Source organism: Tauraco erythrolophus, chromosome 1, assembly GCF_009769465.1.
Source record: "Tauraco erythrolophus isolate bTauEry1 chromosome 1, bTauEry1.pri, whole genome shotgun sequence".
Lineage (NCBI taxonomy): Eukaryota > Metazoa > Chordata > Aves > Musophagiformes > Musophagidae > Tauraco > Tauraco erythrolophus.
In genome coordinates this window covers 33,634,809-33,657,457 of record NC_141465.1, presented here as the reverse complement: position 1 = coordinate 33,657,457, position 22,649 = coordinate 33,634,809, and the positions used below count along the sequence as shown (strand labels likewise).

Below are 22,649 nucleotides of genomic sequence, written 5' to 3'. Positions count from 1 at the left end.
CGGCCCACTCTCCGACCCCAGCACCGGCCACCCCTACGGATGCGCCCGATTCGGCCGTCTCCCGGACACCGGGGACAGGCGACTGCCGCCCCCGCCGTGGCGAGCAGCGGACGCCCGACTCGCCCCCCTCTCCTCAGCGGACGGCCTCGCCCACCCCGCCCACTAACGGACAGCGCGCGCGCGCGGCGGCAACGCCTGCGCACGCGCGAGACCGCTCGACCGTTACAGCTGAGCCGCTCCGCGCATGCTCCGTCTGCCCGCGGCCGCCGCCTACGCGCCCCCTCGGGCCGGGCGGCGCGGCGTGCCCCGCCGCTCCGGGCGCGCCGGGAGCCGTACGCCCCGGGGCGTGCCGCGTCACCCGCTCCTCGGCTCCGCCCCGATCCGTCCCCGCGTCAGTGGAAAGGCGCCGACATGCCCGGCGGGAAGTTGCCGCCGCCCCCCTCCCCCCCCCCGTTGTTATGACTACCAGGAAGCGGGCGGAGCCGAGCGGGAAGTACGAGTCATCAGCTGAGAAATGACGCCATCGGAGACCCGGATGTTCACGGGATAGGCTCCACCCCCTCTTCCACCCCTTCTGCCCCCCTCCCCCCCCCCCCCCCCGCTGGCGGAAGCGGGTGGCGGGGGAAGGACTTGGCGGGTCGGGTCACGTGACAGCGCGCCTCCACGTGACGGCGCGCGGCGGCCGCGATGGGCACGGCGCTGGACATCAGGATCAAGCGGGCTAATAAGGTGTACCGCTGCGGGGTGAGTGCGGGCCCGGTCCCGTGGGCTCCCGGACCCCTGGCTCGGCTTGGGGCTGCCGCTGCGGGGCTGGTCTTCCCGCCCGGTGCCGCGTCCTGGCTCCTGGCTTTCCGCTGGGACTCGCCGGTAGCCCGGGAATGCCCCGGCTGCTCTGAGGCAGAGGGGCGCTTCCTCTGGAGGCGCGATAATTCGCCCTCTTCTGCCTTTCTGTCCGCAGCGGCGGCTCGTCGCGCCGCCCCTTGCCGTGGCGATGGGGCTGCGGCAGGGCTTGTGGGCTGTGGCTGCCGCCGTGCCGGGGGAAGCTTTACCTCTGCCCCTTCCCAGAGCGTTTCTGCTCCGCCGCCTCTCCCCTCCCTGCGCCTCCCCCGTAGGTCCCTCCCGAGGACGCGGCGGGTTCCCGCTGGCCGCCTGTGGCAAAGCGGTGCTCGTCTCCGGCACGTCGTTGGGATTAGCGCCTGGGTTTCGTCCTCTTTCCCTCAGCCAGCGTGGCGACACCGCGGGAGTATCGTTAGCCCGTCCCGGGGGAGGGCGGCGGGGCTTCAGGAGGGAAGGAAGGAAGGAAGGAAGGAGCAGGGCCCCTGGGACATGGTGATCTGAGTTCACCCACAGCACAGCGTCGCTTGAGTTGTTTGTACCTGTGTGTTACAGCGGGACTGCGGTGCGGTACGCAGCTGCGGCCAGCTGCCGGGGCAGAGTCTTCTTCGGTTTCTGTGCCCTGCAGGAAACCTGAAAGCGTCTTAAGATGTTGTTCCTACTTGTTAGGAAACATCCTCTTAAATAAAGTACTTCGGCAGGAGCAGATCTGATTTTTTTTTTTTTTTCCCCCCACTGGGCAGGAGTCTCGATTTCTTAACTTTTTTCACCGATGTAGTTGTTGATAGTGGTAAAGTGATCGTGCATACTTCAACTTTTGCAGCTGCTTGAAAAAACGTTGTGCCTTTTTTCGTTGTTGAAGATTTCAAATGCAATTAGAAAAAAAAAATAAAATCACCTGGCTCATGTTTTCGAGATTTATTTTTATCACTGGTGTTCTAGAAATATTGTATCGTTTAAGCAGAAGTTTTCAAGTCCTGTTTGTTTTTGGTTTTGTTTTTTTTTTCACTATCCAGCCACACACTTCTATTATTCATTCTTTTCCACACACAGCTTTCCTATACGTTAGTAGTTTGGTTGTTACAGTGTACATTATAATTGAATGTTTTTAATGCTGGAAAACTGCTTTAAACAAATTTGGATGGAAGGGGATGCAGCATCTCTTCTGCAATTGTTAAATCATCTAGAGAATGATTTTCATAAAGCTAGATTATCATTTTGTGGACAACGCATTCCTTTAGGTATGGCATCACAGTGGTAAAGACCACTTTCTGTGTCTCACTTCCACACCGTTTTGCTAATGCTTGTTATTAGAAGGATCTTAGTTACTTATTTCAGTATCATAAGGCTGTCCCCATTTTCTGTTTCTTCACTTGGTGTATCACTTTAAGCTTTTTTTTTTTCCTAATACAGGAAAGGGATATTTCTTCTGTCTTGAAGAAATAAGTGGAAATTAAATAAGATATTTATGATTAGTAAATCTCTCAGTATTATTGTTTTACTTCCACTTTAACTCCATGTGAAGATGTTTATAAATTTAGTTCACTAACTAGGCCTGAAATTTGAAGGTCTGAGTGATGTGAAAACACAATGATGAAAGAGCTGTACAGTAAAAATACAGCATTAATTTTTAATAGACATTTCCAAGGCACAGAAAGGAATTACAACTCTCTCTTTAATTAGGCATGGAATGTATTCAAGTTTGTGAGGGTTTTTTTAGAAATTTACTGATTGTTGTATACTTCAGTGACAGTAGCTATGCTAATAATACCTTCTGCCTATGACAACTTTCATTCCAAAATATGCTTGCATCAATGCTACTTGGAAAATGAAGGGATTCCTTTGCTAAAAGATAACAGTTCATCCCAATGTATATGTCTAGCCAGTCATTTGAATGCAGGAGGGATACTGTGGCTAGACTTGATCCTTTATTTTCTGAACTTGTTTAAAGCTGCATTTGGATATGGAAGAAGGTGATGTCTAAATTATGCACTGGTGTAGTAGTCTTTTTGTTATACTTGCCACATTACAGTAACACAAAAAATTGCTAAAATGTTACTGAGCTTTCTAAGTCATGATTTGCCCGAGACCATGATTAATCCAGCATAACTCCACCCTGCCACTCGCCTCCCTACCCATTCAGTTTCTGCCACCTTTATTGTGCTGGTAGCATGGGTTCTGCAGTACGCCAGATCAAGGAAATGGATGCTGTTTGGTGGGCGTGACACTGAAAAAAGTAAATAATAATTAAAAAATCAGTCTGTTGAATAATGGATCTCCTTTTTTGTTTCTCTTATGAATGTCTTCTCAAGTAGAGTAGAACAGAGAACTTTTAACAATCAGTGTCAGGACGGTACTGTGTTGGAGAGCTTACAGAAGGCATAGTGTCACACCTCCAACAGAGCAGGACGTCAGACAAACAAAATTAAAGTGGGGTGGATGAAGAACCGTCTAAAGGTTCTCAGCCTCTGATTTTTAGCTGATAATAGACCAAAGAACTTGTAAGGGTAGTGGCTGCTGATTCTTCCATTCAAGCTCTGGTTCTGTACCTCTTGAGAGTGCACGGTCCGGGTGAAACATTCAGGGATTTTTAGCAATTGGTATCTGTTGATTTATTGCATGTACGTCAACCAACATCTTTGTATCTGTTGAGTGTATTTGCTATCAATCTTTATTCCCTCCAAGAACAAAGGAGTGAGGGGAAACAGGTATAGGAGAGACCCATAATTAGCAGATAACTATTCTGAGGATCTATTAATGGTAAATTCCATACTGAATAAGGCCCTGAAGGTCCAGGAGTTTTTAATATAGACTTACAGAGAAGAACTCTGAAAGTTAGCAAAGTTATATTTAATTTTGTTGCAGAACTGAATTTGAGTCTTTTAGGGATGAATATTGTTGAAAGTACATACGAGAAGGCTAGTGAATGGAGAAGGTAAGGGTGTGTCTAAAGCAAACAGCTGACCAGGAAAATTAAGGTTGAATAACTTCTTCTGTTTTGCCTTTTGTAAGGCATACTTTTCGTTACAGGCTTTCCCCATCAGGCCAAAATCTTTAAAGTTTATCTTTGGTGCTGAAATATCATATAATAGAACCTTCAAATACTGTTCCCTGTTGTCTTGGGTGGGGTCAGACTGCTTCTCATCCTGGTACGGGGACCTTGGTTATACTAAATCCAGCTGAATTGAAGAAAATGCTTCAATTCAGCTGGATTTAGTATAACCAAATTGCTTTGTTTTCTAACAATCTCATTGTTCCAATCTCCTACGCCAAGTGGAGATCATAGATCGCTACACCGCCTACAACTTTCTTTAGTTCTAGGTAGTTTAGTAGGCAACAATTATGCTTTTTCAGTTGTTCTTTCCTTCTGCATTGACCATCCCTTTTTAACTGGGAGAAATTAGACACAAAGTTTGTAAAATAGTCATGCATGATGCAAGCCTGAGATTGTGTTCCTGCTTCTAAAAAGGAAGTTTATTGAAATAACTTGCTGTGATAAACAGTAAGCGATTTCTGTAATCATTAGTTACAATCATCAGAAATCAGAGGAACTAAGCAAACAAAGACCTTTATTTTGTCCAGACTTCAATTTGGGAAAAGCTGTTTTAAACAAATTACTTCGAATTGTGAGTAAAAAACAAGTTTACGATTTCTTGGACCAAAAGAGTAATAGCATTGTTTAAAAAAAATCAAAAGTGATAGGAAATTTAGAACAAAAAGACCATAAAATGGATCCTAATAGAAAAATAAGGCTTATTGCAGCAAAACTGTGTTTAAGTTCCTAAGAAACAGAAGATCTGTGTTCAGGAGACATTTTTTTTAATTAGATGGAGAATTCTTGAGCCATTGAGGCTCATTTAATCAACTCTGGAATGCTAGAAGAATGAGAGAACAGGCACAACTAATGATGCGTTTTATTTAGAAAACCTAAACAAGATGACTGGAGTAACTGTGGCAGTTAGTCAGAGATTGATAATTAAAAGAATTTTAGACTGAAAGGCCTGAAAAATGTGTTGTACAAAGAAAGGTGCCATAGTTAACATCAGCCAAGACTTTTAATGACAGGTGAGTTCAAAATACGCTTAAGTCAGAATTTGCCCATAAGAAAGCCTTTTACTTTATCTAGAAAAAAAAAAAAAAAGGGAAATTAATTAGTAAATCTGAGCATTGAGGTTGTAAAGCATCTAATGACTAGTTGGGAGATGAGTCTTATCCAACAGGAAAAAAAAAAAAAACAACCCAACAGTAGAAGCAATACATTTTCTTTTCTACTTCTTCCTCTCTAGTAGAGATAAAATAGTAGTAAAACTCTAGAGAGAAAAGGAGTGTAATCAGGTTGAAATTAGTATATATTTTAATATTAAAAGTAATTTTCCCAGTAATTCATGGGACAGTATAGTGTGTACTTTGATCCTTCCAGGCTTTATGTAAAGTTTATAGATACTGACTAGCTGTCTAGTACAGTCAGAAGTCTAGATGTGACTAAGGACTCTCCAGATGAGATTCTGTGATCCATGTTATGCACCATTTCATGTAATTGACTGAAGATTGTTCCAAATTGTCCTCAGCCAGACTTGGGTAACTCTACTCCACAACTAGAGAAACAAGGGATTGTGCTGCTGGATCAGATGAATCAGGTGTTCATCTTAGTTGTGACCTTAAAAGTGACTGAACCTTTGAAAGTGTCAGTCTTCCTGGCAGTTTTATCTGCACATATCTAAATGGTAAGGACCTGACAACAGAAAGCTGAAAAGCTTGTTTGAGATCATTAACCTGGGACAGTCTTCTCTCAAGAATGTTTTGTTGCAGTTTAGCATATGTACCTCATTTCTTTGCTTCATGAAATACCCATCCGAAGGAAGGCCAGTGTATTCTGTGCAGATGAATAATTCTGTGTAGAACTATATCAATTTAGTTCCATCTTGTAAAGTTTTATAATCATATGGTGAAGCCATGAGCGAGTCCCTAGTAAGGGAGAAGGTAAAAAGTGACTGAGAGCAACTGATTGTAAGTTACCACGTTGTAGTAAGTGGAGTTTAATTCCTGCGGTGACTTTCTCTACCTCTTTAGTTCTGGGGTGTTAAAGGTAAATGAACCCCTTTTGATAGGCACTAAAACCAGTACTAGTTTAGTATTAAGTGATGCCACATAACTTTTACAAAAGGTACGTGTTTGCAAATGTTTTGCAAAAATGAAGTTGCTGACTCTAAAATAAACTAAAAATAAAGTGCTAACTAAAAGTATTTGAACATCTTGGTAAGCTTATGCTCTTTGTACTTTTTAGAAGGACAAGTACACTGGCAGTTTTGTATTTAGAGGGGACTCTGTTTTTTCACAAAAAAAAGGACAAAGTAGCTCTTTTCTAGAAAAGACATAGCTGACTTCCGCCCCGCATCAAACAAATATAATCTGATTGTATATAAAAGTTTTAAGTAAATATTACAGCATCGTTTTCATGGTACTTCCTCTCATCCACACTAGTGTCTTTTAAAAGTTTGTTAGAAAGTGGTTTGGAGGTGTTTTTTAATTTCTTAAGAGACATTGAATGTTGTAAGAAAAAAATCATATTTAACTTCAAGTCGTTGTTCTCCTTTCTGCCCCAAATACATACACCCTTATCGCATGGAAGTATGTAGGCAATAGCTCTGGACTAGGTTGTTGCTGGGTGGTGGGAGACTGTTCTCGTTTATTAAAGCAGTTCATATGTTCAAGATTGTCCTTTCTTCTTATAGTTCAGCTGTACTCGTTTTTCAAAGCAATAACCTAATTGCTCGTACTAATTAAAGCCTGTTAGCAAAGCAGTACAGTATTTAGGTCAGCTTTTCTTCACTGTCCTTTTGCGCTTGTGCCTCCTGTTCCTGGCCTTTCCCAGTCGCTGCGGGTCCTCTTTTCCGACTTGCAGCGTGTCAGCCTTCGCTGTGATGCGGGATGTTCTACCGCTGCCCTGTTCTGCTTTGCACCGCCTGACCCATTTTCTGTATTGTCACCCTGTATCACCAGTAGAGACAAAAGCCCGGCAAAATTCAAGCAGCGTCTGTCAGAGATGTACATCGCTAGACTGGTTTTAACTGGTCGAGTGTAGAGTGGGCAGTCTGAGTGATCCTTTGGTTGGAGTGATCCGTAGTTTGGTGTCTAGTTTGCAAGCCTGGTGCATGTGCAGAGAGCATTACTGTCGAGCAGAAGAGAAGGTTAGCCCCAAGAAACTTTCTTCAGGTGCTCAAATCACTTGCTGCTACTTCCAGATGTTATGAATGTTTGACGTGGAACACTGGATTGAAGTTGTAGGAGAGGGAAAGGATAAACTATGGGGTATGTAAAATGAACTGTGTGTTGCTCTCCTGCAGTTAAAATCTCTTTTTCAGTGTTAGAACTTCTAAGCTGATACTTCTAAGCTGCAGTGTTCTTGTGCAGATACAGTTTTGTAGACAAAGCATTTCAAATGGGATAAGTGACGCATCTCTTGAATCATATGGTCATTCCATGCCGCATGGAATTTGCTTGTGTGCCAGAGCAACTATTTGTTTTTATTTATTTTAAATCTGTTCTGCTCCACTCTTGAGGTGAGTCTTGTCCTTAGCTTGGCCATTGCTTTTAGAGATATGCCTCCTCTTCCATCTCCCATGGCTGACTGTCCCACTCTTCATATGAAAATTCCTTCCGGGATTTCATTCTAACATGTGAAGCGGAACTTGTCTATTATGAACTCTCCCGATTGTTGTTTGAGGGTATTTTTCATCTTCCTGAGGAGGAAGATCTTGAATCTTTGGCAAGAAATTTAAGCTCAGATTAGTACTTCTGCAAGGAGGAGGAGAATATTTTTAAAAACAATCTAGAAGCACAGAGGTCTCTTCCTTGCATTGCTTTCGTTATCAGTATTTGTCTGTTCCGACAAGGTTAGGTTCTTCTCTGGGAAGTTTTCTTGAGTTTGACAATCAGTTAGCATGCTGTCTGAGTAACAGCTGTAGAAGAAATTTATTTGAAGAAATGCTTTCATCTTGTCTTTTCTCTTATTAGGAAGTTCTTTCTGGAGTCGTGGTCATAACAAGCAAGGACACTGTCCAGCACCAAGGCATCTCGTTAACAATGGAAGGATCAGTAAATCTGCAGCTTAGTGCCAAAAGTGTGGGTGTGTTTGAAGCTTTCTATAACTCTGTCAAGGTAAGCCCTGTGCAGGTTCATGTTTTTTGCACAAAACTTCTGTCTCTTTTCTCAAATTAAATCTTACCTTAATGGCTCTCACAGCGCTTCATGGTATGTGAATGACAGAAAGCAGAGAGATGCTCAGCATTATCTAGGGATATATGATGACGTTTTGGGGGAGGAACTTGCACCAATTGAGAAGTTTTATTTAGGGCTGAAATACAGTTAACATAGTATGGTTACTGGATGATGCATTGAAGGACTATGGTTTAAAGAAAAATAATAAGTTATGTTGTGTGTGTCTGTTTTTTTTTTTTTAAAGTGACTGAGTTTAATTGGACTTTTGTGCCAGGTAAGTCAGTATCACAGTAGTTCCTGCAGGGGCCATTGAAGTTGTGTGTTACTAGGCACGATACAGGACCTGCACAGATCCTTCTGTGGAGTATGAGGCTGTGCACAGACAGTTTCTCTGCGGAGCTCCTGGAAGGCCTCTGTACTGCTCTCCAGGTTTGGAAGTGTGCAGTTTGGAATCTAGCAGGGAAAGTTATCTCAAGCTCCACACCAGCATGGCTGTACTGACTGAAGAAAGACTGATGCAGTATAGCTACATTTGCAAAACGTTTTACTTAAATTAGGATAGCCTCAGTGCAGGGCCTTTTAAGGTTTTCGTTTGTATCATAGTAATTTGTTTACAGTATGAATAATCTGCCCATGAATGAGTGAAAACAGAAAAAGCAGTAGAAGCAATAGATTTTCTTATTCCTCTCTAGTAGAGGGAAAATACTAGTAAAACTCCAGAGAGAAAAGGAGTGTAATCTTCACACAAACTGCTCCTGTCGCATCATAGTTAACCATTGTTCTGATGAGAGACTAGCCCTAAATACAGATCTTCAGGGTGGGAAAGGGCCAGGGAGGAGGTAGAAGGGAACGCCAGACTGCTCAGCTGGCACCTGCACTTGTTGATTCTTGCTGCTACTATTAAGGGTCATAATTTAGAAAATGGAGCTCCACTTTCCAAAGCACATGAGACTCTGATTTTTAGCTTTCCAAATATGTTTGGTGCTTAGTGTGATATATACTATAAAATTGATCACAAATTATTTTCTTGAGGAAAGCATTCTTAATATTTCTTTTCCTTGTAAGACTGGAGAGCTGTGTGTCGTGAAGAAATAGCTGAGGTTTTGGAAATTCAGGAAGTCTATTAGAGCTTAGTGGATGTTGTTTATTCTTGAAACGATGGGGTTGTCACTCTGCTTCAACCTAAACTTCTTAATATTTATCTTTGCAGCCTATTCAAATTATTAACAGCACTATTGAAATGATAAAACCAGGGAAACTTCCCAGTGGCAAGACAGAAATACCATTTGAATTTCCATTGCATATGAAGGGGAACAAAGTTCTCTATGAGACATATCATGGTGTCTTTGTTAATATTCAGGTAAGGCAGTCATATCTTCAAGGAAAACCTGAACTTCTGTTATCTGCAGAATATATTCTAAAGCATCTCTTATTCCATGGAAGCAGAGGATAAAGTTTTGTGGTAAAGTTTTCTTTTCGTAGTGCCATATGTTTTCTTTTCTCAATTTGAAGAATGAGCAGAAAGTTAGACAACCTTTGAAGTAAGTAGCTTATAAGCATCCCTTTATTAATATAGCCTTCTTCTGATATGTACTGTATTTTCTAGATATAACTAAGGATTAAAAATTGTGATACATGTTAACCTTCAAGTACTAGTTTGTGGGTAGTTTCTATTTCCCTTTGGCAGCTCTGTTTCCAGAGGCAATAACACTTCTTAAATGTGGCAAAGGAACCATCCAGAGATCTCAGAATCCCATCAATATAATGTTGCTTTTAAAAAAAAAAATTGTTGCAATGTCTGTTCCCTTTTCTTTTCCAGCAAGTTCAAGCTTTTAATTGGAAATAGTTGATGATAATGAAACTGATCAGATATAACATGGGATATACAAGAGAGAATTGAAAGCATAGTGGAAAGAGGGGCTTTGGGTTGAGAAAAGGTAAAATGTATTTGTCACACCAGTTAAATCTCACACAGTTCTCTTACAGGGTGATGTTTCATCTAGCTGTGATTCTTACTGTGAAAGAAGTTGCATTTACCGTTTTGTAGATAATCTGTATCATACTGCATACCCAAAGACAAGTGTGTGTACTGTTAGCATAGTATCAGTGAGGCTTTGTTAGCATAGTAGGCAACTGATTACTGTTGATAATACTTAAATATTAAAAATTAAATGTACTGACTTACTAGATCCATTTTAAGACACAGAGACAAATCCTACAGGACAAAGTACCTAGTGTTCAGAGTCAGTTTTCCTACATTCATTTGTGAGAAGCGTCCTCTAACTAGAGGAAATCTTTCCATCACATTGTTTCAGGCCTTCCATAGAGGGTAAATCTTTAAAGAAAGATGGCATAAACAGAACAGTGACAAGATGCCTTGCCTGAAATACCTTGTTGGAACTACTGTAACGTATATCCGATCCTTCCTTATCTTGTAGACAACTACATTCATTTCCTTCATGAAAAAAGACTGCACCACAGTGTCTCTGTGTTCAAAATAAATGTGGCTGTGTAATTTTATAGTAAAGACTCAAACTAAAATGTTGAGAGCTTGTAGCATCCTCAAAAACATGAATTGTTTGCTTTCCTGGGGAGATGAGTAGTAACATTTCCTGCCCAAATCTGTATGTACTGCATGCTTGTAATAGAATCTTGTGGAAACACAGTTTTGACATTTAACCTTTTTTGGTTAAAAATTGTCTTACCATAGGTGGGTGCATTTGTTTGTAGTGTGGGGTTTTTCTTTTTTTTTTTTTTGAGGGAAAGTCTTCCTTCAGCCATCTCTTGAATGTAAATACTATGCTAGACAATGATTTTTCTTACTGAGGAGTGTTTGAGTTTTTGGGTTTGGTGGTGGGTTTTTTTAGTGGTTCTTTTTTTTTTTTAGTTGTTTTTTTCCAAGGAAAATGTTGAAAGAGCTACTAAATGCAAGAACTTTGAGACCAGTGCTGATGAAGACTCATTGGGTTGCAAAACTGCCCACCCTACTCGCTCAACTTGTAGCTCATGGATGAGAGTATTGTATTTGATGACAAAAGTATAAAGCTGTTAGCTATTGAGCTGAACTGTAAGTCTTATATTACAGATTTAAAAAAACCCTAACAAACAAACCACAAATCCACGAGAAAAAGCCCCACCTATCAGCCTATCAGAAGTAACTGAAAGAAAAATTCCCTTGTTTTTTGTCTACATTCAGATGTTTTTTTAAGTACTTCCCGTATCTTTTTTTCATTCTTGCCTTTCTAATGTAACGTCTAATGTGGTAGGTATGTCAAAAATGGTGCGAAACTGGTGGAGTTGTTTTCCATAATCCAGATAAAACAACTGATACTGATCATAAGCAAGTTAAGGTGTACTTTAATGGTGAATATTTGTTTTGTTCTTCCCTTTCTCATCTACATAGCTTCTCTTTACAAGCAGGGGGTAAAATGTAATTAAAAGCTTAACCATTAGATTTCAGCCAAGCTTTGAGAGCCCTGCTCTCCTGAAGAGGAAAATGTAGTCTCTCCCAAGGTTATTTACGGTGCACGGATACCAGATAAAACAGATACATGGATATAAATTGGGGAATGTTAATTCTGTTTTCTAGGAAATCAGGCTTGAACTGCTTAAAAATACTTTGCTAGTTTTAAATAAGTCAAAGAATAGAGTTCATGTGCTTCAAACATGCTTATATTTGTTCTCTGTCCAAATCAACAAAAGGAAAAATAGACTACAAACAGTATACCACCTATTTTCTTTTTTCATTTCCATAACTAAAGGTGCTGTTTAAGAAACACTTCCTAGACTCTGTCTGACTCCAGTGCAGTTTAAAAGCAAGCCTCTATTTCTTGATCTAGGTATTGGTATATTAGCTGGGGGTTCAGTATCAAGATTCAGGTCTTCTGATTAGACACTGATGGGGAGCCTGTGGGCCAAATTGCAAGGCACGTGGTCCTGCTGTCTCATTGCACAGCATTCCCTGATCTGAATGAGGTGTAGTGTGGTAATAGAAGGTTTGCTCAACAGTGTGATTGACCTCAGTGGAAGCCATAGTCTGTGATGGGGAAAGAGATGTGCTCCCCAGTCTTGTTCTTGCTCGCGTTTTCAGGTTATGTGCAGAGACACACCATGAACTAGAAGTTAGCAGCTGAGTCTCTTAGACTAAGTACACCTGTTTTTGCCAATTCCTCATCTATAAAGAAGGAATTCAAAACAAAACAAAACAAAAAAACAACCCACCCCAATAAATTCCCTATCTTGTAAGGACATGGAAAGGCTATGTTATAGATGCTGAAGTGTATGATTACTGTGGTAACCAAGGTCATGTACTATTTTTCAGTCACTGGTTTATGGCCCCCTTTTTAGGGGAGAAAGGGGAGGAAATTGGCAGCAAGTTTTTGAACAGTGAACAGCAAAATTAACTATGTTAGGCTTTACTGTGCATTACTAAGTATGATTAAAGACAGTTTCCCATTAAACATGCATATAACTGTTACCACTGTTAAATTTAATCTTACAATAAATGTAAAATTAGAGGGGCTGTGAATACATCTTACTGATAGTCACTTACCCAAAGTATTGTGAAAAGCAATACTGCAATCACTCTTAACTGAATGTAATTTGGGTGCTGAAGCCGTGCAAGAATACTACTCTCTGTCAGTGAATTAGTCCCTCAGTCTCCTGGGTTGTGACATAACACAGAAGAGATGGAAAGTATTTGCAAATGACTGTGGGACTGTAAACACAAAGGAAAAATCAGCTTTCATTTGGGAGCATCTAAAATCATTGTATATCTCTTATCTCCTTTCCCTCTCCCCATCACTGGTGTGTACATTGCCTACTGATCTATTTTAAACAATGCCTTAAATATTAATTACAGTAACGTTCTGCACGTATACAATAAAAAGATGAAAAGTTAAGAGAGAGAGGAAATCTTAACTAAGACTCTCTTCTTTTTCTTTGCCATCCTGTTCTTGCCAGTATACCCTACGGTGTGATATGCGACGTCCTCTGCTGGCAAAAGACCTAACTAAGACTTGTGAATTCATTGTCCACTCACTGGTAAGTGTGGTTTATATTAACTATACAAAGTGAGATTTTTTTTTTTTTCTTCCACTTTAAGTGAAGTTTGGCAGTAACGTTAAAAAATGAAGTAAAACCATGTAATTTGTAATAGCAACGCGTGAGATGCGTGTGAGTAAAGGAAATTAGCCTCAAAGCAAAAGCATCCAGAAGAGCCAAGGGGTCAGGTGCTCCTGATTAGAATAACACATCTCTCTCTTCATTTAAAGAAAATATCACAAAGAAGATTTGGATTACAAGATGTTTTTATACTGCACCGAGTTTATTCTCCTATTCATCCTTTCAGTTCTGAAGCAATGGTGTGGTTAGATAAATACCATGGCATTCTTCTAAACACTGTTTCAAATTATCTGAGCTTTTCTTAACCAAAGGTTCCAGGCGCCCACAGTGCCTGTCCTAGAAATGGGAGTTCGTTGGTGAAAAGAAAACCTCTGATTTCTCTTCTTCAGATGCATAATTATGATTTAGAGCCGTGACCCAAAGCGCGAAAGCTGGGACTGCATCAAGCTGGAAAGAAGCAGCTTGTCAGCTTAATCACCTTTGCTATTAAGCAAGCCCATTGTTGGCAGTACCCTAAGATAACTAGGTTAACAAACACCACACCCCGCTGTTAGCACATGGAGACAGCCTTCCTCCTGTGGAGATATCCTTGTGGGATGAGATTTGACTGTCTCACAAGAAACGCTTTGCTGCTTATTTGAAGTCTCTACGTCAGATTGGTTTTTCGTTTATATTGACTTGTGAACACGTCCAGAGCATCTGATGTCCGTGCAGGCCTAATGAAGTACCTCTTTTCCACCCAAAACTTGCTAGAACATACTGTTTGTATCCTTTCTTGGAACTCTAACAGGATAGTAAAGTATTAGACTCTTTTGTCTAATGGAAAGACATTATTTTAGTTCTATAGTACCTTTTTAAAGATTTAGCTAGGTGCTATAAAGAAGTTTCCTGTTGGAAAGATTTAATTGTTTTCTGAAATATATTGTGCTACATTTCATTTGTCCATTATTCCAAGTAAGCCACACTTGTCAAAATAGTGAACAAGTTACATATTATGCAGTTTCCTGGTTTTATTTCTTGTTCCCACTACAGCACTTCTCAGATCAGAAGTCAGTAAATCATGAATCTCTCAGGGTGAATTAATGAGATTTTACTGAACATATAATTCTCACTGTCAGTGCTCAATGTGCCATTTCCCTTAACCTTATTCTTTGCCAGAATTTGTCATTTATGGGAAAATGCAGTTAATCTTTTGCTAATATCTTCCGTCTTGCATCTGGGCAGCAGAAGCTATTTTGAGTTCTGAACTAGCGAGGGTAGATCCTAACTGAGAGTTCAAGTTAAGCCAACTGGTGGTGGTGTGCACCGTGAGCTCCCAGTTACATACCAGTTGGGTCTCATAACTGATGCTGCGCTGGCCACTTACTCTAAATACGGAGGGAAAAGACATTGCTCCTCCCTGAGATAAGGATGGAGAGAGAGGTTGATGAATGGTAAGCAAAGCTTGCTTTCCTGATGCAGAGGTCAGGCTGCCATCTCAGCAGAACTCAGGACCCATTCAGCCACTTACGGAAAGACTTAACTTCTTGGGTTTGTGATGAATGATGTAAATAGATACTGAGGAACTGTAATAGTGTGCCCCGAAAATTGCTTCTCCAGAGTGGAAAGCTAACCTGGACCAAATTGTGTTTATTTTACAGTTAAAGAAGATGGAATGCTAAGCCCATTAAATCAATGCTGCATTAGATTCCATCAGCTGAGGGTCTCCTGGTAATATGAGGATGGTTTAGGAGACCTGAGCCGTTATTGAAACGGGGCAGAAAGAATTCTAAGTGCTCAAAATAACAAGGAGGGAGAGTTTATAAAAACAGATATGAAGCAATGGAGCAAGTTCATTTATAATATTCCCCCTCTCTCCCCTGCCCAAATTTACTAATTACTAATAATGAAAGGAAATATTGTAAGTGACATATAAAACATAATTATTTGTAAATACTGAAATGTGAAATTTAACTTTTTTCTGTAGCATACAATATGCTTCAGATTGGTAGTGTATTTCTACTTTTCCAGGTGGTTTAGAGTAGTCAACCACATGTTTTGGGTTTGTTTTCTTTTTTTTTTTTTTTTCAGTGTAGATAGAGCTTATGCTAAAAACTTACAAATTGAGAGCTTGTTGTGGTTCATTGCAATAGCAAACACTGAGGAACCAAAAATTGACACAGTTCTGTTTCTACAGTTCAGATTTGTGATGCATTGTGACTTGTATTTGGACAATATCATAAAGTTATTAAATAACAAAGGCAGAAAATCGCAGAGGTTTTATTACATAGATGCATACTTTCAGTAGGAAAACGATCCTGAAAGCCAACACATCCAACAGTTGCTTGACTTTGTTGTCTTTTTTAATACTCTGTCTGTGTGTTTTCTAAATCCTTGTTTACAGTTTAACTCTTTCATTACTTGTAGTCACAGAAAGGGAAACTGACGCCAAGCCCGGTCGACTTCACAATTACTCCTGAAACTTTGCAAAATGTTAAAGAGGTAAGAGTTTTCTTATTGTTTTATTTTAAATGTAATGCTTGTGTGATTCTGAGTGAGTGAGAACAGGAGAGGAATGTTTAAATGCCACCCTGCAGATTAATAAACTTTTTTTTCCCCTTTTCTCCTTTTTTGCTTTTGTAAGCAATGGAGTGATTTACTTCTGTAAGCAATAAAGTGATTCTGCCTGATCTCTTGTGGTAGCTCATGTAAGGTGGAACTTTGTTCAGTAACAGTTAAACATTTTTTACAATTTTTCTGAGTGAAAGCAAGGAAAAACATTCTATACCATGTGTAGCCAAGATGCTTTAAAAATGTGTATTTTGGTACTTGGTTATGCCTTTTTTCTTTTTTTTTTGCAGCCTCATGTGGCTTTGGGAAGCCTCTATGAAACAGTAGTAGCTGTCCTGGTCATTTAGCTTTTACAGCACAGGTTTCTGTTTGTCCACTGAAACCTGTGTTCTGTTTTTCCAGATTTTCCTGTTGTGCTCTTTTTGTTAAGAAGACTGCTTTGCTGCTTTAGGTCTCCCCTCTGCATTCCCAATTTGTCTTCCATTGCTTTTAGTCCCAGATTTCTGAATTTAGACATACTCTTCCACTTATTTCTCAAAACAGACCTCTTAATCAGCTGTTTCATTTTTTCATGCTATTGTTGACCTCACTCTACATATTCATAGAATCACTGTGGTTGGAGGAGACCTCTGGAGATTGGTTAGTCCAGCCCCTGTGCTCAGAGCAGAGCCATCTAGTGCAGGTTGCTCAGAGTCGTGTATAGTCAAGTTTTCAATATCTCAAAGGATGGAGACTTGCAACCACTCGGAAGTGTTAGTGTTTGACCACCCTCTACATTTAAAGTAATTTTTTAATTTTGATTTGTTCCCATAGCCTGTTGTCCTTTCACTAGATACCACTGAGAGGAGTCAGACTACTTCTTCTTTACTCCTTCCCATCAGGTATTTATACATACTGATAAGATCTCCCTGAGCCTTCTGTTCTGCAGGATCGTGAATGATCCCAGCTCTCAGCCTCTTCTTGTATGTCACGTGCTCTTAACCGTCTTCATGGCCAAATCCAGCAAAGACTGGACTTGCTTCTAAGTCTGTTTCTGGTACCAGGAAGTCCTGAATTGGACACGCTATCCCCCGTTTTGTCTCACCAGTGCTGAAGAGATGGGGAGAATCGCCTCCCTCCACCTGTTGGCAACACTTTCTGAAGCAGCTCAGGATGCTATAGGCCCATTTATCCAGACTGCTGAGGTCCCTGTGAAGAGTAGCACAAGTGTCTGGTTCACCAACCACTCCTTCCCATTCTGTATTATCTGCAGGCTTGCTGAGGATGCACTCTGTCCCATCATCCAAGCCATCGCTGAAGATGTGAAGTAGTATTGGTTCCAGTACTGACCTCAGTCACTGGTGTACATCACTAGTGACGGGCCTTCAGCTGGACTTTGTGCTACTGATCACAACAACGTTGGAGTCCTGCAGTTCAGGCTGTTCTCGGTCTGCCTCAATGTCTGATCTCTACATCTAGTCTGTACTCCAGTTTGTCAGCGAGGTGGTCAGGAGAAACAGTATGAAAAACAGTGCTGAAGCCAACATGCACAGTATCCACTGCTCTCAGCTTGTCCACCAAGCTAGTTGTTTCATCACAGAAGGCTATCAGGTTGGTTAAGCATGATTTTGTTTTCATGAATCCATGCCGACTGCTTCCAATCACTTTCTTGTCCTTTATATGTTTGGAAAAGGCTTCCAGGGTTATTTGCTCCATTGCTTTCCCAGGGAATGAAGCAACGCTGACGAGCCTATAGTTCTTGGATCTTCCTAACTGAAGATAAGAGTGACATTTACTATCTTCCGTTCCTCAGGAACCCTCTTTGTTACTGACAGCCTTTCCGAGATAATCAAAATTGGCCTCACGGTGACACAGGTCAGGTTCCTCAGCACTTACAGGTGTGTCCCATCAGGTGCCCTGGACTTGTGTACATCCAGTCTGTCTATATCTCTAATGTGCCCCTCCTCTACCAAGGATAACTGTTCCTTGCTCCAGACTTTCCCTGTGTTTGCAGGGGTCTTGGATTCCTGAAGACAGAACTTACCAGTAAAGTCCAAGGCAGAGAAGACATTAAGTACCTCTGTCTTTCATATCTTTTGTCACTAGGTCCCCTGCCATACTCAGCAGCAGGCTGACGTTTACCCTCATCTTCCTTTTGCAACTGGTATACTTGCAGATGTCCTTCTTGTTGCCCTTCATGTTGCTTGATTTAACTCCAGGTGGGCTTTGGCTTTCCCAAAACCATCCCTGCACACTCAGTGTTTTTATGTTCCTCCTGGGTCACCTGACCCTACTTCCATCTTTTGTGTACTTTTAACAGATTTTATCAGTAACATCCTGTTCATCCATGCAGGTTTCTTCCTACCTTTGCTTGACTTTCTGCATGTTGGTATAGACCATTCTTAAGCCTGAAGGAGGTCACCCTAGAAAACCAACCAGCTGTCATGAATGAAAACACAAGCCTCGTAGACTAGGATTGAGGAAAATGGCCTCGAGTTCTTGTTCTGCAAATTCCTTCTGTCTCTTAGGTTCCTGAGCACACTACTTCGAGGGGTAGCTGTATGATGTCCCTGTGAAGCAGGGTAGCAACTCTGTGTTTACTAACAGTGGTGATGAGAAGAACCTGCTAGGGATCATACAATAAAAAAGCATTTTACTAATACATTATTAGGACTTAATATTTCACAGGGTGGTTTTGCCAGGGATGTAACGTCTGTTATTTAAGTTAGGAGAAAAATACCCAAGTGAGGTCATGTTTACTAAACACAAGAAAATGCCTTTCTTTTTATTTCCCCCAAAGATTTGTTTTGAGTGGAACAGCTAAATTCTGCAGGGGTGTTGGGTATCTGAGTGAAACAGTCTAAATAGTAGCTGAGGAGAACTTTTCTGCCGTTGCTCCTGGCAGCCAGGACTAAGAAGCAAAACAAACAGTTTGGGAGGAAGAAAGTTGGGTTGGTTTGGAAGAAGGGAAAAAATCAGTTACATGGGCAAGGAAATCCAACGGCACAAGCAAGTGTGAACAGATGGTTAGAAGATAGGGGCTAACACCAAAGATGTCAGTAACAAAAAATTAAGGAGGGAGAGGAGAAGAACAGGAAGGTTAGAGCAGGCTGCTCAAAGAATTTGAAGCAATTTGGATGATGAAGATAGGAGCCGAAGATACAGGTAGTAAACTTGACTGTTTCAATACGCCTCCTGCCAGAACTTGAAATGTAAGTGGACCTTTTGGTGTATTAGTTTCTCTGCTGGCAGAGAGTATCTGTGATGGCTGCTGGCCTGAAAAACGGGAGGGCAGGGGGACCAAACCCCTGCTTTGGTCTTCTACAGAAACTGATTTATAGACTGTCATCCTCGATTGGCAATTCTTACTGCTCCTTTCTTAAAATGTAGGAAACATGCTTGCCGTTAGGAAAATATTAAAAGTTAAGTGTGATCCTGTATTCAAATCAAGCTCTTTATTAATTGTCCTTAATTGGTGTCTTGGTACATAAGCAGTATGCTACATTTTGCATTAAACAAAGATTTTTAAACGCCTGTCTTCCTTCCCAATAGTAGTGGCCATAAGAGAAATTTTAAAATGTGGGAAAATCACTGAAAAGATAGACTGTATTGTAATCTGTAACAAAATGGGACCAGAATGCAGTACTCTAGAGTGCTGCCAGCTGACTTAACTTGACCATCCTGTCCGTTCCTGCCAGCCCGCCTCCTTCACCATGCAGTTCCCAACTCCTGGATTAATTGTTAATAGCCGAGTTTTGTCAGTTCATCCCAGGAAGAATGCTTCTGTGGATGGAAGGAGTAGGGGGGGAGAGGGTAGTTAAGAGATACCTTAATGCATCTGCATAAGGATGCATCTTTAAAGAGTTACGTAAGGCATTTCTGAACTTTGCAACTATTGGGATTTCCTATGTATTTTGGTAACTGTCTTTCTGTAAGGTATTCTTTTTCCTAGTCTGCTCTTACAGTTGTGTCTCTTTCTCCCCCCGTTTAGAGAGCCTCGCTTCCAAAATTCCTCATCAGAGGTCATCTCAGTTCTACAAACTGCATCATTACACAGCCCCTAACAGGGGAGCTCGTGGTGGAGAACGCAGAGGCTGCAGTCAAAAGCATTGAGCTGCAGTTAGTACGCGTGGAGACCTGCGGTGAGTTTCTTTGTGAAGGGAGCGTGTGCGGAATTGACTACAGTAAACACCACCTGTGCTCTTGCAGCTTAAATATGAAAGATTGTCAAAAGCCAGATAATTAAATATACTTGTAAAAAATTGTTTTGTGCTTCAGGTGGGACAGTCCAAAGATGAGTTTAAATAATCTGAATGATCCTTAACTCGGAGTGCTCATGTGAAAACTTGCAGGCCAATGGGCAAAACGTGTAGCCCACACATACCTCCCCAAGTCCCAGTGTATCTTTGTTTTAAATTTTGGCCACTCCTTTCTCTTCTCTCTTTCCCTTCCCCTCCTCTTCCTCTGAACTTCCCGCTTTCACCAGGGTGCGCGGAAGGTTACGCCAGAGATGCTACAGAGATACAGAACATTCAGATTGCTGACGGGGATGTCTGCAGGGGCCTACCCATTCCTATATACATGGTGTTTCCCAGGTTGTTCACCTGCCCTACCCTGGAAACAACAAACTTCAAAGTTGGTAAGTGCGCAGGTCTGGATGCTGTGTTGGCATCTCTCATCTGAGGCAAGTTTCTAGTTTCACTTTAGCTTCCAGCAGGTAACGGGATAAATTGCTGACAGTGCTGCAAGAAGAACGAAGAACATCCCTCTGTTCTCCTGTAGAGGTTTCTTGAACAGGACTGTAGTCTGCTGTATTTCACATAGACTGAGAAATTCAGCCTGAATACTTCCAAGTAAAACCAGTTGTGCAACTAATTAAGCTACTTCTGACTAACAGAATTACATGGTAAAGGGACAGGAGAAGCAGTGAAATGGCAGGTAATTTTTTTTTTTTCTGTCAAAAAATTATATGTGATTAAACACTTGAGTGACAGCCCAAGAATAAAATGCCAAGATGACCCCTTCTTCCCATCACCAGTGAGAACTCCTCTTTCCATTCCCTTTCCTTTTTTTGTTTCCTATTGTCCTGCTGCACAGACTCAGAAGTAGAAAAAGTTAAGGTTAGGCTGTAGGCGACTTTGCCTTTCTTGATCTACACCAGCCACTTCTTCCTGCTTGTTGTTGCCAAAATCCAACATTTTCAGTAACAAACACCTGAAATTCAGGATTTTCCTTATTTGTTCAAATAAATAGTGCAAAAATTCTCTTTGCTAGTCTGTTTTTCTTCCCTTCATCCTGATGGAATCTGTTGGTTCTTTATTTTATTGTATCAGATCAAAGCTACAAGTCCCTGGCTTTAGGATCCTTCGCAACTGAAGCCCTCCCTTTTCTGCTGTGTATCTTGGACAAATGTGCACAACCAGTTTTTCAGCTTTGCCTGTTTTATCTCTTCCCCGAAGAGCATTTTTGCATCTGATATGTACCGTGATTTTTGCCCAAAATAATATAATTCTTTTTTTTTTTTTGCCATTTCTGGCTGTTAAAATAGTAATTTAAGTGACAAATGCTTATTGTTTAGTGCAGTATCTACTTTTATTTTTAAGAACAGTCTTAATATACTTATGAAGATTCTAAAAAAGGACAATTATTTTCAGTTTATTTTGATGCCTGGCTTCCCTCTTTTAACTCTACCTGACTTTGTATTCTGTCTCCATTTAGGATTAAGTAGAGATACTGAGTTTGGTTTGAACACCATGATATAATATCTAAATGTAGATTTTATTTTGAAAAAAAATTTTCATAGCTTGCAGGTATATTGTATTTTGGTGTTAAATTTCATAAGGCTGTACATAATGCAGGATTCTAAGGCCATGTTACATGCTGACAGCAGGGGAGGAGTCCATTTCCCAACTCTTCCGTTTACAGCTTTTAAACAGTGCATGGCAGTGTGAGGTGCCTTTCCCAAAATATTTTAATCTTGATTTCTGGACAACAGGCAGAGTTAATAGTATGTCATAGTTTTTCAGTGATATTGAAATAAATCCAGAGGAATCCCAAAGATTAGAATGAGCCATGGTTCTCTAGGAATGGTTCAAGGTCTAGAATGCCTGGGGTGAGATTCTGCCTGGAGTAGTGTTCATCCCTACCCACAGGAAAATCCAGGATATTGGAACAGCTTGGAAGAGGCCTGTGAAGTGTTGTGTCTGAGAGGAGGAACTGCCTGCCTCTCATCTGACTGCTATGGTTCAGATTCATACAGAACTCTCTATTTTTTCCCCCTCCTTCTTCCAGAGTTCGAAGTTAACATTGTTGTCGTTCTGCATGATGATCATCTCATCACAGAGAACTTCCCACTCAAGCTCTGCAGGATGTAAATAGCCAGAGGAGAATCATTTGAGGATTTACTGAAAAAGGACAAAATTCTTCAGCAGCAAAGTGAAATCTTAGCGGTGTCTTATTTTAACTGAAAACACATCACTTCCTTCTCCCTACTGGTAGTTCTTGTGCCTTCAGTTCTCTATAAAACTTGCAAAGACTTTGCCTGCTTTGTGAGAGCCTATGTCCTGACAGCCTTGTTGGGCACCTTTCTGACTTCAACAACCATGTTTCACCCCATTTTTCTCAGAAAAATCCTGAAGGAATGATTCTGTATATTTCTGCAACTTGTAGAACTATGTAATAAGTGTCTCTTCTTATTTCACTTTGTAATACTTGTTCCAAAGGCCTTTAAACATGTCTTAAACCTAGTAAGTCCTGTTACACATAGTGTGTATAGATACTGGAAGGAGGGTATGGGGCTTGTAATATACATTCAAAGACACTATTCAGTATAATAAATGGTGCTACAGCAATGCAAGGTGGTGGTATGGCATGAGTATTGCAAGACAAATGTGAAGTGATGTGAAATTAATGATGACATGAAAGCACAGCCCTCATTTTTAAAA

The 22,649-nt window shown here is 41.0% G+C and overlaps 1 protein-coding gene across 8 annotated transcripts; it reads left to right on the top strand.

Moving 5' to 3' along the window:
* Window positions 1-675: 675 nt before the first annotated feature.
* VPS26C (VPS26 endosomal protein sorting factor C) lies at window positions 676-22,649 on the top strand. 8 transcript variants are annotated; one of them, XM_086618158.1, is made up of 8 exons: window positions 676-729; window positions 7,849-7,992; window positions 9,263-9,412; window positions 13,015-13,095; window positions 15,583-15,657; window positions 19,697-19,847; window positions 20,192-20,344; window positions 21,997-22,649. In XM_086618158.1, the coding sequence occupies exons 1-8, from the start codon at window positions 688-690 to the stop codon at window positions 22,077-22,079; spliced, it is 879 nt and encodes a 292-aa protein (XP_086474284.1). In that variant the 5' UTR covers window positions 676-687; the 3' UTR covers window positions 22,080-22,649. The 8 variants fall into 8 exon arrangements, with proteins under 8 accessions (XP_086474284.1, XP_086474275.1, XP_086474308.1 ...); XM_086618149.1 differs by having other exon boundaries at window positions 676-744; XM_086618173.1 differs by lacking the exon at window positions 676-729 and adding an exon at window positions 8,297-8,481 and having other exon boundaries at window positions 7,962-7,992.